General features: G+C 34.2%; 2 protein-coding genes across 3 annotated transcripts; both read right to left on the reverse strand.

Moving 5' to 3' along the window:
- Positions 1 to 482: 482 nt before the first annotated feature.
- On the reverse strand, positions 483 to 3,329 carry LOC103504096 (uncharacterized). The gene is made up of 5 exons (XM_008468541.3): positions 3,168 to 3,329; positions 2,597 to 2,755; positions 2,087 to 2,138; positions 1,145 to 1,211; positions 483 to 815 (listed from the first exon to the last, which is right to left on the reverse strand). The coding sequence occupies exons 2-5, from the start codon at positions 2,750 to 2,752 to the stop codon at positions 725 to 727; spliced, it is 366 nt and encodes a 121-aa protein (XP_008466763.1). The 5' UTR covers positions 2,753 to 2,755; positions 3,168 to 3,329; the 3' UTR covers positions 483 to 724.
- Positions 3,330 to 5,312: 1,983 nt separating this feature from the next.
- LOC103504095 (NAD kinase 2, chloroplastic) lies at positions 5,313 to 11,327 on the reverse strand. 2 transcript variants are annotated; one of them, XM_008468538.3, is made up of 8 exons: positions 10,923 to 11,323; positions 8,501 to 10,396; positions 7,374 to 7,495; positions 7,137 to 7,278; positions 6,813 to 7,037; positions 6,647 to 6,721; positions 5,912 to 6,013; positions 5,313 to 5,716 (listed from the first exon to the last, which is right to left on the reverse strand). In XM_008468538.3, the coding sequence occupies exons 1-8, from the start codon at positions 11,166 to 11,168 to the stop codon at positions 5,513 to 5,515; spliced, it is 3,012 nt and encodes a 1,003-aa protein (XP_008466760.1). In that variant the 5' UTR covers positions 11,169 to 11,323; the 3' UTR covers positions 5,313 to 5,512. The 2 variants fall into 2 exon arrangements, with proteins under 2 accessions (XP_008466760.1, XP_008466762.1); XM_008468540.3 differs by lacking the exons at positions 5,313 to 5,716; positions 5,912 to 6,013; positions 6,647 to 6,721 and having other exon boundaries at positions 6,884 to 7,029; positions 10,923 to 11,327.
- Positions 11,328 to 12,005: the final 678 nt, after the last annotated feature.

A 12,005-nucleotide genomic window follows, 5' to 3' on the forward strand; every position in this document is an offset into this window, starting at 1 on the left:
TAAATCTACTATATTTAGATTACATTTATCATGCATCTAATAACTATAACAATTACTGGATTTATAACTCAAAATTTACTTAATACCATGCTAGAACTCAAATACAATATATAATTTACTCCCATACTATGATAGAGCTCAATTTACAATATATTGATAGAACTCAAATACAAAACAGTGAAAGATAAACGGCAATCAAATTATTCTCTAAAATAGTGTTAAAGGAACTAAGTCACTTTCAATTTGCTAACATACCCTTAAATAGTCGAATGGTTTTCTAGTAACATTCACATCATACAATTATCTTACTATTTCCATTTAATAAGTTGTTGCAAACAATGTACTAAAGCATCGCATGCCAATATGCATATCATGTTCATGGAGTCAACGATAACAAAACGTATTTATTAATTTAAAAAATACTCTCTTTTGTTTTTATAATAATTTCACAAATATTCATTGATGACAAAATTTAGGCTACGTTTTGAAAAGAGTTCTAGATTAATAATAGACGACAGGAAATAGCTAACACTGTTAATGTTATAATAGCTATGAATGTAAAAATTGTTCCCACAGCCGCTCCTCTCCAAAGACAAAAACGAAAACATAAACAAAAACACAACTAATCAAACACCATAAGGTGCAGTCATCCTGCAGGAGGTAGGAGTAAAAGGAAAATCTCAAAAAACGACATAGTTTCGGTCTGACGAGCTAAGTTTCCATCTCAGTGTCTTTTGACTCTAGATTCAGATTTAGAAAGTGTCGCACCCGAAAGCTTGTTCAACTCATACAGCAGTCCAGCGGAGAACAAGAAACTGCAGCAGAATAAGATCATAAAGCTGTGAAGTTAGACTAACCAGATACTCAAAACTTTTAATATAATTGATCTCAATATTTTATGAGTGAATAAACGTCTAGAGTTTGTTCCCTTCCCTTTTGAAGTAATTGAAGTGAAATTACCATTTCAATTCCTATGTTGCATATTAGATTATGAAGGGTTAAGTTTTCATTCTTATAATCTTAACTCTTGAATCTTTATGATATACGTTGTTTAGGCTTTATAGACTATAGTGGTTCCTTCTACATTTGTTTCTTTCCATTGGAAGTAGGTATGAAATCTGTGAAAAAAAAGGTCGGAAAATACCATGTTGTGATGCAAACTCTATGAACAGTGCTTGCAGCAATCAATGCAACTGCTTCTGCTACGATGACTGCAAAAGAAAAGTAAATGGTTAGTTGATTTTGATTCATCTCCAAGAAATTTGGTAGATGTGGGGATTAGTTGAATAATTTGCATTATCTAAGGTTTTCATCAAACATCAATGAAAACTCTTTTGTTATGAAAGAACATGAAGGAAAAAAGCATCAGGAGCGACAAAATCTCCAACCTTTCAAGCTCATCGTTAATCAATGTCCAGTTCCAAATTCACAATTGAAATTATAGATGCAATACTGTTAAATCTAATGAAACTAATGAATTCCAATGAAAGATATTACAACCACTTGCATACTATCTTTTGATGTTCACCTAGTGTAGAGCTCTAGTACAAAATCAAGAACTAGTTAAGAATGCACAGATCAAGTGCATGAACTAACAGGTATTCAATCAACAGAATAGACAAAGCAACACAATATGAAGGGGGCCAAAAATATAGATGTAGATCCACGGAAAAATTTTGTTTCAACAATTTACTCATGAAAATAGATCGAAGCTGCCATGAGTCTAAACCTAACCCAGAATATGATCTGGTGACTTAACAATGAACAATTACAAACAATTTACAGACAGAACAGATATGGTTGTTGCAGGTCAATAAAAGAAATCATCAAATATTACCAATCTGCAGCATTAGTATTAAATACTATTTTCAAAATAATCAGTGCTAGCCACAAAGCCGAGACATCAAGAGTAAGCTTTTCCTTTGTTAAGCTCACCCAAAGTTTTAAATACGCAACCTTTGAGTGGGTGTACTCAGAGACCGCAAGCTTTAGCCAACAGGCCACATCATAGGACTAGTACTAGACAAACTTATTGAGCAGATAAAAAAAAATTTGTGCAAACACGAACATAAGCAATTAAACTTACCAGCTCCCCATCCAGTTCGCACGCCACTTGTTTCCTGGAAGTTTCCTATAAACTGCAATAAATAAACCAAGAAAGTGAAAATCACAGTGCTGAATCAACAATTTAGCTTAAGTGAAGGAGCATAGACTAAATACAAATTGAGTAAATTGCATGTGTAATTGAAGCAATAGGATACAGTCCCAAGTTCAAAACTCTGTATGTATGCAACTTTTCATGTTGCTGATGCAATTCATAACTTTGCTTAAATCCATGAAATACAAGTGGTCCCATTACGTTTGACAGCAAAACCAAGTCCAAAATGTCATAACCATTTCCAATCGATGCAATTTCCATGTAATCGACACAAGATGTTACAAAGGTGGATGTCTAAAGGACGGGACCAAATACTAATAAAACGTTAACTGTCCCATAAAAATCCCGTAAAATCCCCATCCAGAAAAACCCTGGAAGAGAAAAAAGTATAGACACGTTTGTGAAGCTGGTTAAAGAATAAAAAGCGTATGAACTCACTGTTAGAAGCACCAGAAACAGAAGAGAACTGACAAATCCTCCGAGTATGGTAAACAACTCCGATGAAGCCAACTTTCCTCTATACATCTCTTGAAGCGAAAGAATGACAATGAATAGAAGAAATGAGTAAAGCATGGAACTCCCAGACCCCGCCATGGCCTTCAGCAATCAAAATGCACAAAAACGTCAAAACCAATAGTCAACTATCAAACTAGGAGGAACGACAGCAACAGAAACCAGAAACTAGGCTAACAACTAAATCGGCGATCAAAATAAGCAACAATATACAACCAACTCCGTGCATCATCATGTAAAACGATTACAAAGGAAAAGAAAAATGCGGATCCGAAACAACAGAGAGAAGGTGCACCTCAGCATCACTACAAACAATAGATTAGTCTAAGATAACCTGATCGAAAAAACTGAAACAAAAACCAAAGAAATATGCAATTTAAGTTCAAATTGCGATCAATTGAGTGGGAAAAGATGGTATAATTTAGATCCAGTTGAATATTATTCCCCTACGATTTGCCCGCCAATAAAAGGGATCGGAGAAACGGTAAGCAAATACCTCCGGCAGCAGCTTTCGTTTCTTCTTCTCTAACGACGAGTCGACGGTTCGAAGCCGGTCTCCTTACTAACCTGGTTGGCTGCTACAAATACAAGTTTTAAGCAACGGAACGGTGTCGTATCAAGGGAAATATTTGGGTGCAGTCGGACGTTTTAAGTCCAAGGTCTTTTCTTCTTTGGTTAATATTTATGCCCGTATATAAAAAAAAAAAGCTCATAAAGTCACCATTCGTAAATTTCAGATTTGTTATTGTTGATTTTGAATTTCCAGAAACAGGTATTGAATTCTTGTACACTTTTTTCATATTATTACTTCTCCTTCTTTATATTCTCACTTCTTCTTGACTATCATTATCTATCCAGATAAACAAGGGATAGATCTAAACGATCGTTTATCAATATCTAAACGATCGTGTATCAATATCTAAACGATTTTGATTCAAGATCATGTACCAAGATCGTTTAAATTTGGTACAAGATTATGTAAGATCATTTAAATTTGGTTTAAGATCATGCAAGATCGTTTAGATATTAGTACACTATGATTAGTTGTTCATTCCAAATAGATAGAGATAGACCATCACTGTTTATACGAGATAGATAAGTGATAGATTTAAACGATCATTTACTAATAACTAGACGATCCTATATCAATATCTAAACAATATTTTAGACTATATTATATGATCATTTAAATTAGAAGCTTTTTGGCGTGTGTATGACCGATTAATTGCAGGGTATTTTTGTGAGTTTTTTCCTTTTTCAAAATCGGTGTAAGTATTATTACATTTTATTCTATTTTTGGAAAAAAAAAACCTTTTTTACCACCTCTTTCATTTTAGCCTTTTATTTTAGACCACCTATATAAACTTCGTGAATTTGATCCTGGAATCTCGAGAATCTTCTATTATATAGTAAAAAATTATATATAACAACAAATAAATAAAGAAAAATGGTCTTTTCAAAAATATAAAAAAAAAAGGCAAAATATTTAGAACAATTTAAAAAACTGCGTTTAGATTTGGTAATTGTTTGATACGCAATCGTTTAAATATGGCTACAATATATACGTGATCGTTTAGATATGGCTACAATTTTTAATTTTGTTACACGATCTTTGGAGTTGGGAATCCAAATCTAAATGTTTTTTTTAAAAAAATTGGTAGACAATTTTTTTAATTCTTTTGGTATACGATCATTTAGATTTTTTACAAAATTATTTAGATTTCTCTACAAAATCGTTTACTTTTTTACACGATCGTTTACATTTGGCTACTCCAATCCAAATGATTTTTTTTTCAAGAAAGTTTTCAAGATTTTTTATACACAATCTTTTATTTTTTTACACGATCGGATTACATTGGGCTACTTCAATCTAAATGATTTTTTTTTTTTTTAGATTTTTAACGAAAGAAGAAAAACGATCGAGAGATTAAACGATATAAATAAATAATTGAAAAATAAGAAAGATGATGGAAAGACAAAATCGCAGGAGAAGACGAGGAAGACGAAATAACAGAAGGAAGAAGACGAATTGTGAGGAAGAAAAGAAAAATGAAAGAGCAAACCTAACATATTTAAAAAATGACTAACCTTATAGCTTCATTACACGGACACATTTATGTAAGTTTCCCTAAAGAAAATTGTACTACTATAAATATAATACAAATAATAAAAAGTTTAACTTATTTAAAAACCATAAAACGTTTATTTGCTAATTAACTATTTTTAAATTTTTTGTTTTTATAAATTTTTTTGAAATAATATCGGAGTCAAAAATTTCAGACTTCAATATTTTCATCCTCTTCGACCTTGATAAATGACATCTTGGTCTTTTTTAGAAAATGTATCTTTTTGGTTTTTTTATTTTTTGTTCGTTTGAAAATGATCTTATTGCACCAATGACCTGAAGTTTGCTACATGAAAAAAAAGCTCTCGAGATGAGGTTAAAAAGAAAGCCACCTTATATTCTATTCTGCAAGTTATTTTGGGTTGCATTTTCGTTGCTGCATTGCTTTGAACTTAGTAATGAAATAACAGCATACCAATAATCAAACGGTGGTTGGGGTGGAGAGGGCACTTAAAATCATAATAATATGTTTTTATTGATAGGAAAGGACGCAAAGGACGCAAATGTAGAAGCGTATGAATTAATCGTATCGATATTGATTAAAAAATAAATGTTCTAATTTTTATCAAATCACAGTATACAACCATTTTCTCTTCCACTTTTGAGGAACTACTAGAGAATCGACTATTTACTGTAAAAGCCAAATTTTCTATATATGTACAGTGATTTACAGAAACCTCATTTATTAATTTGAAATCATTGATGGTGTTGTGGCTTCAAAGGGCCTTTTGATCAAGCCTTTCATTCCAATTCAAGCACCGAATCAAGCTGCGAAACCAATCCCCTGTTTGATCAGACTTGTTTACAGTTGGGAGTGGATGCCTACTCATGGATATCCTAACAGAATCTCCTCTTGAGAGTTGTTGCCTTCTCTTTCCGTCGAAAGAAACCCACGCATTACTCCGTGCGTCCTCGGGAATCTGCAAATATAAGTAGAATCGTCCTTGATTAAAACTAAGTTACAAGAAGAAAAAGGAGTGTGCATTTAATCACCATATTGTATTATTGCTAAGGTAGAGATATTTGAATCTTGGATGCATTACTTCAGGCAATGCATGTATGAATTAGCACGAGCCTGTGTTAATACTCGAAAGCATGGTTCTAAATGAAATCACCTTTAACTCGAGTCGTGCAGAGTCGGGAAGTATAACTGGTCTAAATGAGAGAGAATGGGGACATATTGGAGTAAAAAGCATGCAAGGAACATTCGGATGCACCTGCAAGATAGAAGGCATAATCACCTTTAGTGAAAGAATTACTAAGCAATTTTTCATCAAATAACCTCCTGTTTGACATAAAAAAGAAGTATATTTGCCAAAAATAGCTAAAAATTGTTACAAAGCTTTAACAGTTTCCTGACAACGCAAATCAAATTATCCTATGTAGATAAAGAAGCCGATTTCCCAAGAAACACAGAGCTTGGCATAGTTAAACATAAATTGCACTTGTGTATGAACATAGTAGTCCCAAAAAAAGGGTACAACGAATTTAACAAGAAAGAGAACACGAGATATGTAAAGATTTCTACACAAGATACACGCACACCATTAAAAGTTAGTTGATTGGTAATTACACCCAGCGGCTAGTTCTCCATAATCACATTCAAGAACCATATTTTCCGTTATGCAATATATGACCAGAATCCACGGCAACAATGCGGCGTTGAAAAGGAACTGGGCATTACTGACAACTAACCTATTGTTTTAGGAAATTGAAGGTACAGCAAACCCCAAATGTACAAGCAACAATTTATAATGCTTGATAAAACCCAAGAGAAAAAAAAAGGTTTCAAAAGAACTTTTAAATCAGTAAAAACCAATTGCTTACGTGACACAGAAACATTAGCTTACCATCGAACCCCCTGCTGCAGTAGAGTAAGCAGTGCTCCCAGTAGGGGTGGCCACAATGACTCCATCACCCTGGACCTGAAAAATGCCTCCTTTATGATATCACTGTTGAAGATAAAATATGATGGTGGTTATATCAACCAGAGTAACTTTCAAATAGAAAACTCACCTTTGTTATGAGTCGATCATGTTCATAACATTCAATTTTGGAAAGGTATGGATTGGAGCCTCGATCAACAACAACTTCATTAAGAATATTAAATAACTTCCCAGGAATAGCTTTGCCATTTCGAAAAATTTCACACTGAAGACGCATTCTTAGAGTTATATAGACACCATCGAGTGAATCATTTCCATGGATGACTTGTCTTAAGTCCTGCCTATAACTATCAAACTATATCAAAAAAGTATTATTATCAAATAAATATTCATCATCATCATCAGTGTAGAAGTCAATCAAAAGAAACTGAAATGCTGAAGTAAGAGAGCTTACAGTGTGAGAAGTCAAAAATCCAAGAGACCCGAGATTAAATGAAACAACTGGGGGAACGGCACTTCTAAATAAATTTGATGCATGGAGAATAACCCCATCTCCACCTAAGCATGCTACAAAATCAACTTTCTCATGCAGGTCACTGCACTAAGCATACAACAGGATAAGCAAGTCCCTGAAAAAGGAAATGTCAAAAAGTACATGAACGCAATATACTTAAGATCATAAATGTTGTACCTGGTGTCTTGGCTATAAAAAGTTTGGACAAATCCAAACCCCGGAATTCTTGCAAATATGTCATGTATGTCAGGTTCGACAAGTACAGTCATCTTCTCTTGATGATACAAGAACAATGCAACCTACAGAAAGAATATAAGAGGTGATATTTTTTTAAAGGGAAACGATTCTTTTATTAATTAAAAAAGAGACTAAAGCTTATAGTACAAGAGAATTATATAATGAGCAAAAGAACCTAAGAATTAGAAGGGGCACCGGGCATCTCAACTAGATTGATACCCCCTAAGATCCTCATCATATCCTAACAAACTAAGATGGACATGACTAATATAGCTAGCAAACAGCCATTTCAAATAATACATGGAAAACAAATGAGACTATCCTTGTTAGACAGAACTAATAAGTCTGAAAAGTGACAACAAAACTAGCTAGAAAACCATCCAGCATCACTCCATAATTATGTTGAAGAAATAAAAGCACTCCAATTCAAGTTCAACTCTGAGATGCTATAACTATCACAAACTCCTTAGAGGTAATGTTTGGGACTTCTTTGAGTAGATAGGAAATTATCACTAAAGAGAAACGTCCAAATTTAGAGTTCAGAGTTCCACAACAGTCCTCCATAAGTATCAATTCAGAAGCATTTATCTTGAGCAAACAAAATATTTCATCTGTACTGCAACTGCCTGATATATTTCACTTAATTTTAGAGAATTAAATATTATGTATATTCAAATATGTGTCACTTGTGTCTTCTTATGTAAGAGAAAAACCCATTACAATGAGGAAAACAAAATAAATATCTGCAACTAATATTTACAAACAAAATATCCAATTAATAGCACAACAATTTAAATGTATCTTCCAGGTTCCATGTAGTTTCCAGTCTTTGGCAATGGAGAAGCGAACTAACTGAAGAGACCAAAGTAAGAACGAATTGACAAACTCCACTTGTTTTCTGGCATAACCAGGACCTATACATTTAAATGTTTAATTGAAAGTGTATACAAAGAGTATTTACAATTGACCTTTCCTCTAAACAATTAGGTATGGAGTTTTCCATGTAAAATTATATGTTATTTAAAATTAGATTTCATGTAAAATTATATCTACAGTTTCTATGGTACCTCTTTAGCTTCTTCCATTAGCTCTTGACCCAGCTTTTTCAGAAGTAATACAGTCTTAGGAGTGGATTTCCACATAAGCATCTGCTGTTGTGTACTTGGGTGAGTAAAAGCCAAAGAGGATTCAGTCACTTTTTCTCTGGCACATGAAAACCCATCTGTTCGAACTAAAAACATCTCAGCCTTCCTTCTTGATTGCACCCTTACAACACCAGTGGCAGAAGCACACATATTGCCTTCCACAGATTCCACGTTACCATTGCTAGAAACTGAAGTTGCTTGGCCATTGCTCTTTAAGTCATTTATTTCTGATTTAGATGGAACCTTACCTCCAACAGCAGCAGAGGCTACGGTTGTCAGAGGATTCCTTCCATCCACTTCAAGTCCTACAAAAACAGGATTGGCAGATACATGACTATCACCATTGCCATAATTCATCTTCATAGCAGATACATATTGGGTCTTCGAGGATGAATCTTTCACACTTGGGCTGCCATTAAAATTTCCTGCTTCAACAATCCCAGATTTATCACTATTGTTAACACTAGACCTTAGTACTCTGCTAGCAGGTACCTCCGTAGAAAATTTTTCTTTTGTTTTCATTCGACGGTGTAAGTAGCTTTGAGGAGAAATCTTTTTGGTCTTAAAAAAGTTGGACATTTCTTTTCTTGAGAAAATATTGCATGGAGGAATCTGAGCTTTCAGAGGGTCAATTTCAATCCCACCATTAACAACTGCTCTTAAAGATGTCATATCTTGTGTAGGACTAGGTCCGTTGTAAGCTCCATTAACATTCTGACTAACTTCATCAGTTTCTGCATTATTTTTTCTGTTAATTAAACTATGATGAGCACTTTCAAGCACCAAAGATTGACTATCTTCTGCACATGGAAATGTTTCTCCAGTAATAGAAATTTCTAGAGACTCTTTTGCTCCATTTTGATTAAGTGCCAAGTTGGAAGAGCTGTCTATATCGACTGGAACAATTGTCTGATTAGAGACAATCTGTGATCCACTTCGAGTTGCATATTGCCTCCATCTGGATATCATGGCTGACGTTCTCCACACACCCTCCTTACTGTGAAGATAGATCAGCCCATTGCTGCCATCTGAAACCAACGATGCAAACTTCTCAACCTGATCCATTGTTGGAGCAGTCCTAGCTTCAACAGGAATTTTTATCACTTTAACTTTTTCAGAACCTATAGCGTCATGCAAGGATGCACTATAAAATTCATCTTTTACTGTTTCAGCCCTAAGATCAACAATCGTTTTAAATCCTCTCTCAATTAACCACTTCAGACCTTCTTCAGTTACCTGACCACCACTCCAGAAGGCTACATCAGAATTTTTTGCTGACGTTTCATCCTTGAAATTATGTAAATAAACAGGGTTCCAATTGGCAAACAATGTATGGCAGGGATAATCCTCCCCTCTGGTGAAACCAGAATCATAACAGACATTCTTTAGCCTTTGAAGTTTCCTCCATACGTCCAAACTACGTTCATCACCAGGAATCAAAAAGTTTTCAAGGGCAACATGCAAGCTTTCGCAACACCTTTTCATCTCACTCCTAAAAGCAGCCAGTGGAGGAAGATTATCTTCCGTTGCATCTAAATTTGCACCCCGGAAAGAATTCATGGCAGATGATCTTCCGGAAAGTACATCCTCTCTTCCTTTGTTTATAAGTGATACTAAACATCCAAGAACAGAAACTATTTTATCCTCAATGAGTGGATTTTCCCCAGGTGAAATATCATACGAAACACTGCATTCACCAGTGAAGGGATTGCAAAGAGTATCCATCAGCACAGAGTGGAGTCGTTCAGCAGTTCTAAAGATTCTACAATATGCCTCGACTTCTGCAATATCGCCAGGAACAGGACCCACCCATGGTAACTGCCATAAATTACAAAAAGGGAATGACTTACAATCAAAATTCAGAAGGACAACCTTTTCCCAAAAATTAAAAAAATAAGAAAATTCAGGACAAAGTTAAAACACAAAATATAAACCATCCTACAGACTTGTATCTCACTACACACTCAAAGACAACATGGAACACAACAAACCAGTAGCCCAATTTCCCCACAGGCCACAACTGAATATACAAAATCTTAATCGAGGGCCATCTCAAAGATTCATTGGCTTAATTATGCAGCAAAATAATCAACAAAGCCCATGAACATAAAGGGCTGCTATGCAGCTGATTTGTTATAAAACAGAAAAATCCAAAGTTTAAATTAGATAAATACGCCATTTTTCTGATAACCCTTTCGTTCCAAGCCAAGCCTCCAAAAAGTAAGGAATTGAGAAGACCAAGGAATAAAAACAAAAAATTAGAAATAAGGGTAGCATCATCCCCATTGCACCAACATGGTGCTTCACAATTATAGAGTAGAAAAGCAAACAAAGGAAGAGAGACCTGAAAATCGGAGGCAGAATGAAGAGATGGAGAAGACTTGGAGATGTCGGCAGTGACAGCGAAGTTAAGGCGCCTCCTGATTGGGTTCCAAGTGTGGCATTGGAATCCGAGAAATCTGGCATTATTAGAGGAAGGAAAGAGAAGAGGAAAAGGGGAGAGATAGGAATGGATCAAAGAGGGGGGAAGAGAGCGATTCATGGCGACGGCTATGGCATCCAAGTGCCACTGGAAGCAACATAACACCATAAAATAAACACTTAGCTCAATCAATTCAACTCTCTCTTCTCTTTTCTTTTCTTTTCTTTTCTTTCTCAATCGAATTATTGAATAAAAATGAAATGAAATAAACGACAAGATGAAATGGTTGAGAAGAAAAAGAAAAATGGCGGGTGGTGTCGGATTTCACATTTCAGATTATAAATCCCTTCCATTATTATTTATTTATTTGTGGATGCCATTTTGTTGATCTTTTTATCTCTTTTTTCACAATGGATTTTAGGCGCATGCCAATTGCCGATCTCTAATACTAATACCAACTCCATTCTTTGTAAATATGAACTAAAAAACTTTGACTTCTTGATTTTTTTCTTCTTTTATATATGTTTTTGAATTCCCTTTTCACAAAAATAATAACTATTTTTAATCATAGGTCTATCTAAGAGTGAGAGATGAATGAATGTTACTAGCCTATCCATGTTTATCACTAATAAAAAAAATCATTTTATTAAAGGATTTAATTCACTGTACTGTATTTTTTTACAACAAAAAATAGGCCATGCTTTTTATTAAGATTTTAATAAAAGTATTAAATTGTAAAAACTATTTAATGAAATAATTTAGGAATGTTTAATTTGGTTTGTGTTAGGTAGGGCATAAGCTCATTCGGAATGACCTTGTTTCAATACAAGTGATCTTTAAATGATTTAATTGTCCCTTTTTTGTGTTAGTTTGAGTTGTGTGAAAGTTATAATATTAAATTTACATATATTTAAGAATTTAAATTTTTCGATCCTTCGATGATTTAATATGGTATAAGATCTAGATTAAGTAGTCCATGATATCTTGTTTTCAAACATACGAGAG

The sequence above is a fragment of the Cucumis melo genome, chromosome 3, assembly GCF_025177605.1.
Source record: "Cucumis melo cultivar AY chromosome 3, USDA_Cmelo_AY_1.0, whole genome shotgun sequence".
NCBI classification, from domain to species: Eukaryota; Viridiplantae; Streptophyta; class Magnoliopsida; order Cucurbitales; family Cucurbitaceae; genus Cucumis; species Cucumis melo.